This window comes from Astatotilapia calliptera, chromosome 23 (assembly GCF_900246225.1).
Source record: "Astatotilapia calliptera chromosome 23, fAstCal1.2, whole genome shotgun sequence".
NCBI lineage: Eukaryota > Metazoa > Chordata > Actinopteri > Cichliformes > Cichlidae > Astatotilapia > Astatotilapia calliptera.
The window spans coordinates 43,070,334-43,087,095 of NC_039323.1; the positions used below are offsets into that span (position 1 = coordinate 43,070,334).

General features: G+C 41.9%; 2 protein-coding genes across 2 annotated transcripts in view; both read left to right on the forward strand.

Annotated features, from left to right (window-relative positions):
• Positions 1–728: 728 nt before the first annotated feature.
• The window catches only part of dhrsx (dehydrogenase/reductase (SDR family) X-linked), a 20,518-nt gene continuing 4,484 nt past the window's right edge, over positions 729–16,762 (forward strand). The window contains exons 1-4 of the mRNA XM_026158240.1: positions 729–915; positions 12,980–13,087; positions 15,760–15,828; positions 16,690–16,762. The exon at positions 16,690–16,762 is cut by the window's right edge and continues 29 nt beyond it. Coding sequence (XP_026014025.1) covers positions 816–915; positions 12,980–13,087; positions 15,760–15,828; positions 16,690–16,762 — 350 coding nt within the window. The 5' untranslated portion in view covers positions 729–815. The remainder of the gene's footprint in view (positions 916–12,979; positions 13,088–15,759; positions 15,829–16,689) is intronic.
• On the forward strand, positions 854–12,326 carry LOC113015868 (zinc finger BED domain-containing protein 1-like). Its single transcript, XM_026158225.1, has 2 exons — positions 854–915; positions 9,080–12,326. The coding sequence occupies exon 2, from the start codon at positions 9,105–9,107 to the stop codon at positions 11,166–11,168; it is 2,064 nt and encodes a 687-aa protein (XP_026014010.1). The 5' UTR covers positions 854–915; positions 9,080–9,104; the 3' UTR covers positions 11,169–12,326.

Here is a 16,762-nt window from a genome sequence, read left to right on the forward strand (position 1 = left end):
GATTTGGTGCTATTTAAATAAAATTGAATAGAATTGAGTCATTCAGAAAGATGTTTCAGTCTAAACTATCATGTGATAGATTACAGTCTTGTGTCACAGTAAAGCTCCCTCAGCAACAACAGAAAATATCTGAGCCTCACTAATACAGCAAGTTTTACATGTTTTTATTGTCTGTATTTCTTCCAGCTGGTTATTGTCTGCCAAGGAATAGAAATTTCGGTTACTATGGCGAGTTTGGTTAAGCTGGTGGAAAATATGACTTTGACATTTAGCTGATGTGTAACCTAGTTATTAGTAGTGACGGTCTGTGAAGCTCCAGTGCATGTGACAAAAAACAAACCACACTATGCTTCAGAGGCTCTGTGTCAAGGTACCCCTGTCCCCCCACTGGGACATATTGTTTTATTGTGTATTCTATTTTCATTGTTGTTAATGTTGATACCAATAGGCATGTGGCGGGTCTGCACCTCATCTCTGCCCCTACTTTAACCCCGCTGCTATGGCCCAATAAATATACCGTCTGAATAAGGCCACCAAACAGCTCACAGCCTCTTCATCAGAAACTACAAAGTACCGATACTGTTATTATTGTTGACATAACGACAGCAGATGCATTGACGTGGCTGTTCAAACTAAACACTGTTCACAGCTTTAGCGGAGAAAATGCGTTTCAGCTCATTTGGTTCCGCCCTCTTTGCGTCAAAACTTCTTGAGGGCGGAACCACTGACAGACTTATCCCAGTGAGGCGTCCACACGGACTCATTAACGGAAGCGCACTCGGACTCGGAAGCGTTTCGGTGTGGGAAGCAGAAGGATGTCTCTTCAGTCGGTGCTGGTGCCTCTCTTCAAACTGTACTTATGCGGAATTAAAGTTCTTCTCTACCAAATTTTCAACCGCTCCTTTACGCTCCCAGGTCAGTCCCGCTTCTCTCTTACACAGCTCTGTGTCTGCTGGTTTGTGCCTGATGCATATTTGTCACCATGTGCGGTACTGATGTCGTGTCGTCGTCGACAGAAGCGCCTGCAGGTATAGAACTGCTCGGTCAGCTGCAAGAACAGGACACGGAGAGTTTGAAGTACTCGTTAGTCCGTAATTCCGATCGATAGTGTGAGGAAGATGTGATTTCTGCCAGAGCCGTGCGGTGCGTGTGTTTGCGGCTGAACAGCAGTTAAAGTAGCGTTTTCTAACTCGCAAACGGTTTTATGCTGGGATGAGATTAAACTGAGATGATTCTTACGGTGAGTCCGTCTCCTCGTGGGCTCCTGCGCGGGCTGTGACACAAAGGGGACTCAGATCGCATCAGAGCAATCCTGTTTTCAAAGGAGGTTCATTTAATTTTCATTATCAATCATTAGTTTTTATTTCTTACACTGATTCATGTTTGTACACTTCCTGTGATGGTGAATGCACTGACCTTTACACGCACGTGTCTATGCTTTTTCTATTGACGTGCATTAATGTCCCCAGGGACAAGCTTCATACCCCACTGAGCTCATAGGCACTGTGGTAAAGGTGTGACATGAGAGCCGCTTTGTCTTTACAAATGCAAAGAAAAGCCTGTGGAGCTGTAACAGCCTGGGCCCATTAAAACTGTGACAGAGGTAATAAGAAGTGGCTCTCTGAAGCATGTTTTACCAGCTGTTTTAGTCCGAACTAAACTATATTTATATAACATTAGTGGTGCAACGGATCCAAAATCTCACGGTTCGGATCAATTTTACGGATCTGCGAAAAAAGACAAAAATGTAACATTTACTTATTGAAGTATTTTTGCCTGTTAAAAACATTCAGCTCAAGACTCATTCCACGCAATTATAAAAAAAATGATGGTACAATATGGGGCAGTACAGTCTTTGTATCTACCACTCAATTCAATTTTATTTATAAAGCGCCAAATCACAACAACAGTCGCCTCAAGGCGCTTTCTAATGTAAGGTCGACCCTGCAGTAATACACACCGCTCGTTATATCGCACTCTGCTGTGATATAACGAGCGGTCACGTAGCTTTCCGTTGCCCTGGAGCTCCACCCGTTTGTAGTAGTTGGGTAACAGAAGATGCCTGGGACAGTTCAGCCATAACTTTAAACTTTTCCTGCTCATACATGCTTGGAACGATGTTGCCACTGAAGTGGACGCAAACGGGATATCACAGCGTGGCTCAAGCACGTCCATCATAGTTTAAACCCCTTGTTTTGCGCAACAGAATACGGCCTCCCGTCTGCAGCTAAGCACCCCAACAGCTTCTGTAATAGCTTTAGCCCGGTCGGGCTGGGCAGCAAAGGGCTGCTCAAACTTAGAGCCCCCGAGAGCAGCCAGTTGGCTTTTCTACCTTTAAAACCCGCCTACCAGCCAAATGGCTTTTAGCTAGGCTTTAGCTTCAGCCAAGTGGAAGCTAAATTGGCTAGTCATTCATATGTAAATTGGGTTGTTACCTGAGAATTCTGGAGGGGAGTGGGGGTGTGTGAATGATTGCTAATTTCTAACTGCCAACTGCCTCTTTGTTTGTCGGGGGGGAGAGCTGCTAAAAGCTGTGCACTTCCTTTTGTGTTCGTCTTGATGCATTCTCAATCATCCAGGGAAATAAATCTCCAAAAGTCACCAACTTGGAGTGTTTCAGTTTGCCATCTTAGGGAGAAATCAACACACATGGGTGTATGTCCTTTGTTGCTGAGATTTATTGATAAAAACAGTACAAAAAACCAACCATTTGTACACATATTTACAAATAATAATAAAAAGTGAGTGAGTACATTTCAACATTTTCAGCAATCACTCACAATCCTGGCACTGCCGTGGTATCTGTAGTCTGCATTTACCACATGTGTATCTGTAGCCAAACGGAAGAAGACAGTCTATATTCTTAGCAGCATGCACAGCGTGGTTCAGACTGATAACACTACCAAAAGGAAGCCAAACACTGTCACCCTTTACAACAAAACAAAGTGTGGCGTGGATGTGATGGACCAGATGGTTCGGGAGTACACTGTCCGCAGAGGAACACGGCGCTGGCCAGTTGCCGTGTTTTATAACATGATTGACATGGCAGCACTGAATGCACATGTGCTGTATCAAGCATGCACCGGGACGAAGGAAAGACGGGTGGACTTCCTGGTGGAGCTTGCAAGAGAGTTGGCTCACTCTCATGTAGCTGCGAAGAAGGCAAGAAAAGAACAGTTGCTTCGGACACAACCCTCCACACCTAGTCCTGGAAAAAGAGCCACGTGTCAGGTCAAACACAAATGCAAGAACAATCATGCCACTGTGCGACGTGTTCACTGCAACAGATACACATGTGGTAAATGCAGACTACAGATACCACGGCAGTGCCAGGATTGTGAGTGATTGCTGAAAATGTTGAAATGTACTCACTCACTTTTTATTATTATTTGTAAATATGTGTACAAATGGTTGGTTTTTTGTACTGTTTTCATCAATAAATCTCAGCAACAAAGGACCTACACCCACGTGTGTTGATTTCTCCCTAAGATGGCAAACTGAAACACTCCAAGTTGGTGACTTTTGGAGATTTATTTCCCTGGATGATTGAGAATGCATCAAGACGAACACAAAAGGAAGTTCACAGCTTTTAGCAGCTCCCCCACCCCCTCATCCACACACCCCCACTCCCCTCCCTCCAGAATTCCCAGGTAACAACCTAATTTACATATGAATGACTAGCCAATTTAGCTTCCACTTGGCTGAAGCTAAAGCCTAGCTAAAAGCCTACCAGCCATTTGGCTGGTGGCGGGTTTTTAAAGGTAGAAAGGTAGAAGGCTGGCCGGCGGGTGTTAAACTCCTCTGCTCCTCCACTTGGACTGCTAGCGCTAACCATAACTACCACTTGACAGACCCACCACGCCACCTTACACATACTTGTTTTTCTTCTGTTTCCTATCTTCGGATCATGTGTGTACCGAACCGTGGAGTGGGATCGGTTCGTATTATGGATCAACGGTGATCCGTTGCACCACTATATAACATGTAATGAAATAATAGTATATGTGAATCCAAACTTTTATTTTTAACCCAGACAGAACTCCTGGGTTAAAGTGGAGTTCAGCAGGCAGGGGAACATCAGCTGTAGTACTTTAACATATCTGAAAGGATCCCAGTGATTCGTGCTGTGAGCTCCAGCAGATCTTTGTGTACCCGTGATTAGCTGCCACGTGTGACCACTGCTGCTCCATAGTGGACTTACACAGCTGACTTCACCATGATCTAACCCAGTGTTTCATTTTTCCATTCCCTACACTGAGGTGGTTTTTCAGGTGAACTTCTCATCGCCAGAAAATGTTTGTTTTTATTTGTTTTTTCAAAATCATAGCAAAAGTATGTAGACAGGTGGAGTTACAGCTAGAGGTTTTTGAAAACCCATTTATCAAAGGAGCAGTGTTAGTAATTTAATTTTAGTGAATAAAGCATGTGACCATAGAGTGGAAAATCACTAATGCATTACACTGTAAGACAAAGAGGGAAGTGTTTCTGGAGATGCAGATCTGGGTTTTATACCCACATAATCTCACAGAGTGCGTGACTAATGACAGATTTGTTGCATTCCTTTTTTTGGGAATATCCAGCAGCATTACAAAAGATCAAAACTGATTGGCCTTTGATTTAATGAGCCAAATATTCACTTTTAAAAACAGACTTTTATTGTAGTTCTGAACATCAGTGTTACTGGTGACGAAATCAAGATTTGTTGGATATTTGCAATAAATCATCTGTAATCATGTGTGCTTTTGTTGGAACAACAAAAGCACACATGATGCTAGATTAGAGATGAGTTTATCTGAGAGACTGCTCAGGTTGGAGGCGGGGCTTTAGACATCTACACAGTAGGATTGTCAAGAAAAAAATGTTACTCCAGTATTTATTGATACGAAAATGAATACAGAATTACGATACTTTGCATCAATATTGATACAAACAGCTTAAGAGGAATGTTAGAGGTCTGTAAAGCTCCCGTTTCAGCAACATTGAAGTTATCATAAATGTTAACCTGGATGATGCACACATTAACATTAGACACTTAACTATTAGTTCAGTGGCTATCAGGTAATTGCTGGGTAATCATTGCTGTGGCAGCTAGCAAACTGTAGCTGGATAGAAGAAGAATTGTTCCGGCTCAGCTGGTCACAGATGGAGTGACCAGGGCAGATTATATTGGCACAATATAAATATTGTTTCTTATTCTTTTTTTAAATGTAGTTATAATGTATCGGCAATTTTCAATTAAAAAAATTCAAGGGAATGTATATTTCTAATCTTCAGCTCATTGTTGTTACATCATAATATAATAATGATACAAAACAATTAACGGAACACTTTGAAAACACATCAGGTCTCAATGGGGAAATAAATCTATACTGATATGGAGTGGGTTGATAGAAATGACACAAGACTGAGCATTTCCTTGCAGCAGGTGGGACCTAGAACTAACTGCATAGGGTTTGACAGTGGGTCTAGGGTAGTCTGAGTGCTGTTATCCAGCCTGTAGAGATCGGTGCGTTGCTCCATGGATATACCCTACCAAACTCTCACTGACCCACGGCCGAATGCTGCACGTTCTCCGCAGTATTTCCAGACCCTTTTACATCTTTCACGTGTACTGAGTGCTGCAGGTACTACGGCTGCTGCTTTGAAAACCACAGAGCCCCACTAGTGGACGTGACAATTCCAAAATTCTATGGCAAATGCTAATTAGGCTCCACAGGGCCAAACAGTAAGCACATAATCCGCTGGAGGACCTCGGACCCTCAGGCCACTCTCATGAAGTCTGTCCCAGGGACAGCAGCAGGGAAGCCCAGACCTCCCTCTTGCCACTTCTTCCATCTTATCTGAAGGAACATCAAGATGTTCCCAGGGAACAGATACACACTCTCCAGTGTGTCCTGGGTTTACGCCGGGGCCTCCTCCCAGTAGGACATGCAGGGCTGGAACACCTTATCCAGAAGAGGACACCCTTAGCTGTTTCCTTTCAATGTGGAGCAGTAGCAGCTAGGGCTGTGCGATATGACCAAAACCTCATGTCCCGATATCAGACATCTATCGTCCGATAACGATATAAATCACAGAAATGTAACATTTCCTGTAAATTCTGTGAATCTCGAGCAGCTCGACTTGCGTGAAGTGTTTCCAGCTGCGCGTCGTGTAGCTGGAGTCGAGTGTTTTAACCGATGCATGAAACGATACGTTTTTAGACATAAGTTGTAACAGCGCCGTTTTCTTTGTGAGTATTTCTTACACGGCGTGCTGCGGGGAGAAGCCTGTTCTAACGTTTGAGTCTGAGGTTTATTTTTTAGCACCTGGCGGCTCTTTTTACTTCTCATCCGTAAATAATCTGCTCTTTCACGTGATTCAGTTTATTTTGAAAAGTCTCAACAGGATCTTGAGCTTTATTGTGAAAGGTTTATGTGGAACATAAACAAGCGGACACGCGATGCTGTTACCGTCGTTGTTGCTAACGACAACGCATAAAAACAGGCGCTTGTCCGTCCGTAGTGTGGTTATATTAAATATAAGAGAAAGAAGAAATTAATACAGCCCCTACAGTGACCATCAAAACCATGAAAAAATATTGCCGTAAACAGTTTATTTTGCGACACCACGAAACAAACGATAGCGTAGAATGAAACGATGGACGTTTTTATATCGTCATCCGATATATATGGTTATATCGAACAGCCCTAGTAGCAGCTATACTCTGAACCCTTCCCAAATGACTGAAAGCCCATCCAGGAAAGGTGGAAGCTAATATTCGCTATATATGACAAAAACATCAGGCCAATATTAACCATTTCACCATTTGTGGCATCTGGTGACAAATGGCTGCCACCAAATGGCAGATGGACACAATAATTTACCTGTATTGGGCATCAATTAAAATTTTAACAATTAAATTAAGCAACTAGTGTGTCTGGTACCAACTACTGATGACAGCAACAGTCGGTTAGTCTCTAGTTAACTCTTCATCATCTACGATAAAACCACCACCAAAAGCCACCAGAGCTTATCTTTGCATTGTTACAAGCTGTAGTGCTATGTTTTTTAAATTATTTTTTATTTAAGCATTTCAATTTATTCTACATGGGTGGCACGGTGGTTAGCACTGTTGCCTCACAGCAAGAAGGTCCTGAGTTCAATTCCACCATCAGGCCGGGGTCTTTCTTTGTGGAGTTTGCATGTTCTCCCCGTGTTTGCGTGGGTTCTCCCCGGGTACTCCAGCTTCCTCCCAGTGCCCCCCGCGACCCTGAAAAGGATAAGCGGAAGCGAATGGATGGATGGAATTTGTTCTACATCAGTATTACATTTTTTTTTTTTTTTTATTAATCCTAATTTTATCAACTTTAGTTCATAGTAACTAAATAAATTGCTAAAAAGTGCAATAAAACCACAAAGAAACTGAAAGCCATTTTTCTAGATGTAGACCTCAATTTATAAATAAAAGGTTGCACAAAATCCTTTCAAACCACCTAAAATTAATTTTTTGTTTTCATAACTTTGTTCTTGATATGTATTTATTTTTATATATAAACTATAGCAAAAATGAGAAAAAAAAACTGTGTATATTGTGCTCAATTTATAAAAAGTCATCAGTACTAAAGTAGTGCAATCAAAGTGTCCCAGTAACCAACAGGAAATGTATATAGAAGAGGAAGTATATAGAAGGCCACAAAGTTAAACAGTATTTTTTTCTGTTATTAATTTCAATAATGCCAAAGCAGCTGAAGCTGATTGACAATCCTCTCGGCTACTTAACTGACCATATCAATGTCTCAGAAGTTTAATTGACTTAGTGCTGTACTCTGATTAAAAAGTGTCCCTTTAATTTGTTTGAGAAGTGTGTTTATATAATTAGCGCGACCTGTGGCAGTCATTTTCACCAGGGCTAAACAACCATTACACAAACTTGAAATTTGGTTCCAAGAACGTGAACGTAGTTGAAGGATTCGGCTGAAGAGCGTGTGAATTGACCGTGTCACGTCACATGTGCCACTTTGGAATGTGAACAGCATTTCACACACATTAAATGCGCCATGCTTTAGCAGTATTTGCAACCGATAGCCTTCATTCCTTAAGGTTAATGTTAATATGCCTGTTTATAATTTGTCATTCCTGTAATTAAATGGTTATGTCTGAGTACTCTGACTCACAAACATTTATTTTGTACAGCCAAATATTGGAGAACTGCAGCTCCATTTGGCTGTTATTGGTCTTGAGTTAGATACGATGTGGCTGCCAAATAGTTGTGGGTGGAACCGTAGTGTAGTAAAACCAGCAGTTAAATGATGTGGTAAACAAATTAGATATGAGTAATTTGTTTAATTGACTAATATTTCTGGTGGCGACCTAAAAGGGCAGCAACATAATCGACTTATTGAAGGTAGGTTTAAAGTGGACATGAAACACTGTGTAAAGGTTAATTTACACTATGGAGGATGCGCTGTCAAAAACTGACATAGATGTGACACTTAAATAAGAATAAGTGCTTAAAGGTTTTAGAACATGCTTAGCACTATCCTGTGCCAGTACAGGATGTGACATCACAGAGTTGGTTGGTTGTGGTTAACAGACTTCTATAAGTTTATGTAAGCTAGTGACGAAAACAAGAATACTAAAACTAAAAAATGTGTTCAAAGGGTAATTTTTTTAATTACTCCTGGCTGCAACAACGAGTTTTTGTTAATCTAATGTGGGTCTATCAGTTGCAAATAACCAACCAACCTGGTGACCTGATATTCTGTACTAACTCAAGATGGTGCTAAACCAGTTCTAAAAATGTGAACTTTTAAACAGTTATTTCTTAAATCCAGCTTCAGAGGCAGTGTTAAATCTGTCAGTTTTGAGAGCAGGATTGCATAGTGTACATGTAGTGTCTCATGTGGCATTGTTATGTTAGGGTTACTTGTGCAAACCTCAGTATCAGTGGTAACCATCATGCAAATTCCTATCTTAGCCAGATATTTTATCTGCTCATTTGCATGTTACTTGTTGGGAGAATTGTAAAATCCAGTTCTCAAACACTTAAAATGTTTTTATCACCAAAATCAAATGTTTATTTCACTGTTCTTGTTAGGTTCTCGATAAGAGAAGCCATCCTGATGGACTTTATACCTAAGGAGCCAATGGAGGGTAAAAGTTCAGGACCTTCGTGCTCAGGCCTCAATCTGGTCGCACACCCACGTGCCAAAAGCAAAGTGTGGAAGTACTTTGGCTTTGACACAGATGCAGATGGCTGCATATTACACTGGAAAAGGATTTACTGTCGTGTATGTATGAGCCAAATTGCCTACTCCGGAAACACCTCAAACTTGTCATACCACCTTGAAAAGAACCATCCCATAGAGTTCAGTGAGTTTGTGAAAAGCAACACAGATCAGATGCGGGAAGCTTTTGCTACGGCGTTTTCTCGGATAAAGACTGAGCCTACAGTTTCACAGCAGCAGTCCCAGGAAACCTATTTAAGGCAGAGCTTAGACTCTGAAAACAAACGACACAATGATTTGACAGTAGCTATTATCAACTTCATTTGTGAGGGGTTATATCCTGTATGTACAGTTGAAGAGCCTACGTTCAAGAATTTAATCGGTATTGTCGACCCTGGATATTCTCCTCCAAGCAAAAGTGACCTCGCAGCCAAAATGGTTCCTCAAATGTACTGCCGTACCCAAAATGTGGTCTTTAATGAGCTAAGTGGAGTTATGAATTGTGGCATTGCTACAGATCTGTGGCAAAGCCAAACACAAAACAGAACATATATTTCACTTTCTGTGCATTCAATCAATTACAACAGTGCATCTGGCTTCTCGGTGACCAACAAATGCCTTAAAACTTTTGAAGTACAAGAGGACAACAGAGCTGAGAATATCACCAGAGCCATGTATGAAGCCTTTGTGAAGTGGGGGATAACTCATAAAGTCATTGGGGCTACCACAGATGGTTCGGTGGATGTGGTGAAAGCATGCTCCCTCCTGGATCTGACAGTGGAAATGCCCTGCCTTGGACACACAATCAATCATGCAATGGCTGAAGCCTTCCAGCTGCCACGAGTGAGTGGCTTTTTGGGATGCTGCCGCAAGCTTGTCGATCATTATAGAGAATCTGCAATGTATACAGTACGAGAAAAGCAGAAGCAACATGGCCTTGCTCAGTGTACACTCATCACAGACCAGGACAGGTCATGGTTTGGTACATTGGCAATGCTACAAAGACTGAAAGAGCAACAGGCTGTTATAAGTATGACACTTATAGAGAGTTCCAGTAGCCATCATTTCACCTTCAGTGGTTCTGACTGGGCCTTGTTGGAGGGCTTGATTGAAGTCCTCCAGCCCTTTAAAGTTGTGGCAAACATGATCACTTCTTGTAAGTATCCAACCATTAGCATGGTGAGACCTGTCCTTCATATGCTGCTGAACACCACCCTCAAAATTAAGGAAGGGGATCTCAAAGAGATCAGCATGAGCAAAGAGCTCATCTCCAAGGTCTTGTCAAGCACATATTCACAGAATTCACAGTTATCCCAAGAGATCGCAACATTCCTCAACATTGCTACATTTTTGGATCCTCGTTATAAGAAACTGCCTTTTCTTTCCACCCAAGAACGCTCCAAAGTTGAGAGTATTATTATTGAAGAGGCCAAAGCAATCCTTGAGAAGCAGATTTCGGAGCAATCGGGCCTTGATGATTCTTCTTTGGTGTCTGATGAGCCACCTTGCAAAAAACTGGGACTTCTGGGTGAATCTTCTGCCAGCACTTCAGTTCAAGACAACCCTTTGGCTGCCATATTTTGCCAGTCAGATGCAGACCAGAGCCAGGAGGAGCTACATGCTCAAGTAGTAGAGGAGCTGAGCAACTACAAGTCACAGAGGGTTCTAGGTCTGAATGAAGACCCTTTGCTTTGGTGGTCGAACCATGCACCTTTGTTCCCCACACTTCCTAAGGTGCTCCAGAAGTATTGGTGCGTTCCTGCCACAAGTGTTCCTTGTCATAGGTTGTTCAGCTCATCAGGTACTTTTCTTTCTGGGAAAAGAAACCGCATACCTTCAGCTCTAGTGGATATGCAGGTTTTCCTGTATGAGAACTCTCGGAGCTACTATGAGCCTGAACCCTGTGAGGATGAATTTGAAACTGTTTTGGAAACCAACTCTAGTTTGGCTCAGCACTAAAGTGACTGAGGTTTGAAAGAACTTTATTTACTTTGCTAAAGGCTGAGGTTCTAAAGGCTGAAAAGCCACTGGTGGCATAAAGGGACAACGTTTTCAGCCTTTATAACATATGGGACACTTTAGCTTTTAAGTTAACTGCTGTAAACACATTTCTCCTTTACAGAGCGGATGTCCTTATGCATTCAAAATCTGCACAGAAACTCTATTGTATTAAAATGAAGTGGAAGGTTACAGAAGAAAGATTTATCGTTTATGTAGCAATATTGTGTTTTGTCTTTATTATAAATGTGTCAGCTGTTTTTTGTTTGTTTTGTTTTGTTTTTTAAATTTGTGGCCATTCCCAAAGTCTTGCTTGATGGTCTCACCTGTACACATCTCGGTGGGGGAGCGTAGTGCACAAACACACCTCTCCAGGTAAAACATTTGCTGCCCATGTGGGCATGGAAATTCCACAGTAAGGGCTACAAGCACACTCTGCCATCCTCTTTTTCATTTAGAGTAAGTACAGAGTGGAACAGAGTACAGGCCAGGAAACTGGTTCCAGTGCCCAAGCTGTGCACTGAGGTGAGCCTAACTATCTAGTCGCCGTCACTCGCTTGCTTAGGATCAGACTCCTTTCCCACCAGTGAAGTGACACTGCATGTACCACAAGCCAATGTTGGAATGATTAATTATATCTCTTTAAACTTCATACATTTAAACATGATATTATGTGATAAGGAAACGTGTGAATTATTGGTTCATAAATATCTCTTAAGAAATACCACTAGGGTGATCAGTTTAGACAGTCTGAAACAACAATGTTTTATTTGCTGTTAAATTTAATTTTCAGTTGCTGTTGAGATTTATGTACCAAAACTACATTGCAATGGTTAGGAGAAGATCATGGTACAGATTAAAATAGAATATTTTAAACTCATTAACCATGTGAAAATCTTCCGGTTTGTATGTTGGGGGACGAATGCCTCGGCAGACTTACAGAAACCTTTGATAGTAGTTGGGCGCATCTTACCTCACCGATCAGTTGTTGTGACTTCCTAGTATACTCTGATGTTTAGTTGTCCTTTTGTCCCCTCAAGTGTCATTCAGGCTATGGACTTTGTAAATACTTGTCCACATATTGCAGAACTGACTGATAATAAATGTGAGTAAAGGTTTTGCTTGTCTGGCTGCTTGATGTCTTCACTTTGCATGGGAACAATGTTCAATATTTGAAAATGCAATGCAGTCATACAAACGGATTTCACCAGTCTGTTCTGGAGCGGTGCATTTCATAGGTTTCATATATTCCTGCTGTTTTCCTGGGTTACAAGCAAAACAAAGCAGAGTAACTGGTATTTATTTCTTAACGAGCGCTACAAGAAAGGTTCTGTGAAAATTGATCTAAGAAATCCACATGTCATGCTCTTCATTACACTATTAAAAAATGTCAGTCACTGGCCTGGGTAATTGGTCATTGTATTTCCCAGTGGCAGTCAAGTAGAATGACATGTCATTGCATTCATAATTAAGTTCAGATATGTTTCTAAGTTCTATACAAAACCAGCTGAGTAACTATAGAAAAAGCTTCTTGTAAATCACCTGACTTACAAAAGTGTGTATAGCCTTATCTGCACTCACTGTAATTCTGTTCTGTTGATTCTTCGAATGCTGTGTTGCTGCTGCATATTTACAGATGACTGTTAATAGATCAGTCACGGAAGACTTTTGTCCCAGCATTGTCTTAAACCTCATCGTTACTGAACCTCGCCAGAGTTTAAATGAAAGATTGTGCAATGTTCTTATGTGGTCCCCTCTCTCCTCCTACACAGTCTTACCCAAGCAAAATGGAAGGGTTGCCATTGTGACTGGGGGTACCAGAGGAATTGGTTTTGAAACAGCAAGACACCTGGCAAGCCTTGGCATGCATGTTATCATAGGTAGGCTAATGTCCGATCACATGCCTTCACTCAGTCAGTTCCCCTTTCTATACTTTTTCTTAGTTGTGGCAGTGCCTTAAAGTTGCATTGTTTCAGATGTCCCGCAGGCTGGGACTCTGGTCTCAAAAACTGTGTGTACAACTATGTAAAAAGGAACCTACTGCCCACTTGAGCTATAAATATTTTGTATGTTGTCTATGGAACTAAACAGCAGCTGTGTTTAATATGAACTTTTTGACCTTTTATATTCATTTATTGAATGACTTGCACAAAACAGCACTGGAATCTTTCCATATATGGAGCTGAATGCTTCATATCTGCACTGGCAGTAGATCCTAGGTTCTCAAAGTGTAGCCCACAGGCCAGCTAAATGTATTAATGAAAATGAAGTGATCTACAGGGTGGGACAATTGTATGGATACACCGTAATAACATGGGAATGGTTGGTGATATTAAAGTCCTGTTTGTGGCACATTAGTATATGTGAGGGGGCAAACTCCTCAAGTGGAGGTACAGCATACACCACATTGTTAAGTCTGGAGTTTTGTCTTTCAGGTGAAAAACTCCAAAACACAGACTTAACAATGTGGTGTATGCTGTACAGTGCAGCGAGGAATGCCCAGACCTCTACATCGGAGAGACCAAACAGCCACTTCACAAGCACATGGCACAACACAGAAGAGCCACCTCCACAGGACAAGGCTCAGCAGTCCATCTGCATCTAAAGGTCACAGGTCACTCTTTGAGGATGCCAATGTTCACATTTTGGACAGAGAGGACAGATGGTTTGAAAGAGGAGTGAAAGAAGCTTCTATGTCCACTGTGAGCGACCATCTTTGAACAGAGGCGGGGCTTACGACACCAACTCTCTGTCATCTATAATCCAGTTTTGAGATCCTTCCCAGACGCCTTAACGCCCACTCACATCCTGGGCCATCTGACCTCAGGAAATCACATGATAAGGTGGGGCCAGGTTTCACAATGAGCTCGCCCGAAACTCTGGCTGATTGGGACCCGTGCCCAGTTTCCCACCTCGGCTCAGGCGATTAGAGGATCATCAGGGGGTCCTTTTGTCCCTCTGTGGGGGGAAACTCCCACTAGGTTTATATCTGGGACTCTCCACCATTTGACCTTAGAACTGAAGAAGCTTCTCGGATGAGAGGTGAAACGTCTTCAACTTTGACTACGATGACCTGGATGACTGAGAACCTTCACAGACATCTTCATTAGTGACAGTTTTCCTGCGTCCACATTTTGGCAAATCCAACACTGAACCAGTTTCACGAAACCTAGCAAGCAGTTTGCTGACTGTAGCATGGGAGATGGGTGGTCTCGTAGGGGGGTCTTGCATTGAAACCTGCTGCAATGACCCGGTTACTGCGTTCACCAGATATCAACACAATTTCGATCCGCTCCTCACGTGTTAACCTCTTCGACATGTCAATGGCTGTGACCAAAGAGAAACTTGTAAATAACTCATGAAAGAATAAAGTTACGTTGAAACCAAGCACACCATTGTTTTTCTTGTGACATTACCAATAAGTTTGATGTGTCACATGGCCCTCTTCCTATTGAAAAAAACAAAAGTTGTATCCAAGATGGCCGACTTCTAAATGGCCACCATGGTCACCACCCATCTTGAGGAGTTTGCCCCCTCACATATACTAATGTGCCACAAACAGGACTTTAATATCACCAACCATTCCCATGTTATTACGCTGTATCCTTATAAATGGCCACCCTGTAGAATGAATCTACAGTTCATGCAGGACCAACTGAGCGCTTTACTTGGATTTAAAATCTTTAACTTTTCTAGCACAATAGGGCTAACTAAATGTTCCTGGTGTCAATGCATGCCACCTTACTACTGATTAAAGATTGTTACAAAATGAGAATTCCAACAATAAATTCTTTCTGAAAAGACATTAACATACAAACTTTGCAAACCCTAACTCTGGAGCAGGGATGTCAAACTCATTTTATATTGCAGGCCACGTACAGCATTTTGATCTTAAGTGGGCTGAATCAGTGATGCCCTCGTTTCAGTCAGCGTAAATACGCTAAACTACACCTTTAACCCCCTTAAGTCCAATTTCAACAGTACGTCTCATTTTTACTACAAGATGCTGCTGTAGTGATTGAAAGAAATCTGTTTCACAAATAAATGTGTAAAATTATAGAAAGTTCTGCTGTCTCATCGCCCAGGAGAGTAATCCACATGAATTCTTCTGTCTTTTAATTATTGTTTATCTAATTACTGTGGTGTACTATGAATGGTCATGGTACTGGTGTTCATCAGCAGGAAAAGCTGTAAAACCCATGAAAATACAGCTAAAAGTCCAAAACCTATAACTTCCTAAACATATTCCAAAACCATCCAGTGGGCCCCATCGGAGTCTTTGGCAGGCCGATTCTGGCCCCTGGGCGTCATGTTTGACAACCCTGCTCTAGATTATTTTTTCATTACCTCCATCATCCTGATGACGACGGACTAAAATACCAGAATATTACCTTCCCCTGTTGATAGACGCGTTGTGATTGGCTTTTTCTCCAGTGTTCATTAGTATCAGTCGTACCAAAGGTTTTGTTAGCGAGTGTAGGCTGTAGCATTGAGTGGATCAGCTGCTGGATATCTGCCCACCAAGCCTCTCTTTGATCTTCATCATCTCCAGCTGGGAATGAGAGAGAAGAAGGTGCAGCAGCTGTTAGGAAGATTCACGAAGAAGGGACCGAAGGAACCGGTAAGTCCAGTAACACGGAAGCTCTCATTCAGTATTGTCTATGAAACAGGAAGTGGGTCTTCCAAAATAAAAGCTCAAATTTCAGATAAAAATGTTATACCATGGCAATGCTTTACATCATAAATACATATATGAAATAATGTCAGCTGTGATACTTGCTCTCTGAAAAGCTAAATAACAGGATCCCATCTGAGTTGACACAGAGAGCAAATGAAAGCCGACTGTAGACCCAGGCACAGGCTTAAATAAGTTAAAATAAACTGTTAGTGTAGTCCAGCCTAACTGGAAACTCAAAAAATACAGTGCAGAAAAACACACACACCTTTTATCCCTACACATGGTGAGTATCAGTCATCCCAGCCTGTAGCAAAACATAAGTGATAATCTAAAATAATGTCAATGACAATAATCCTGATTTCTTCCTAAAAATGATACTTTAACAGTAAATAATCGGTGTTATGGACCAGGTATGTCACATTTTCTTCTCCATTACCATGGCAACATTGAGGGTGTTAAAACCAGTTTGACCTCGGACATGACCTCCCCTCAGAATACAAAATGTAAATCCTGACAAACCAGCATCTCCTGCTGTGTAACGACACGTAAAGAAATGAGCATGTGTGCTAATGCTTACTAGTATAAAGCCCTTCGTCGTACATATGTTCCATACTGTCCTCACTTGTTGAGATGTTTGCTACCTTTAGGGACTTCTGGGAGACAAACTCAATCATTTCTGCCTATTGATGGTGGGGCGTATGATGTGGCGTGCACAGTGACCTCGAGAGGTCACATGCACTGCAGCTACTGACTGCTGTTACCTGATGACAGTCAGGATTCAGTGCTGTTCTTTTCTTACTGCAGCTGAGTTTGTCTTCGTGGACATGACGTCACTGAAATCTGTGCGACACTTTGTGCGGTTGTTCAGGGACAGAGG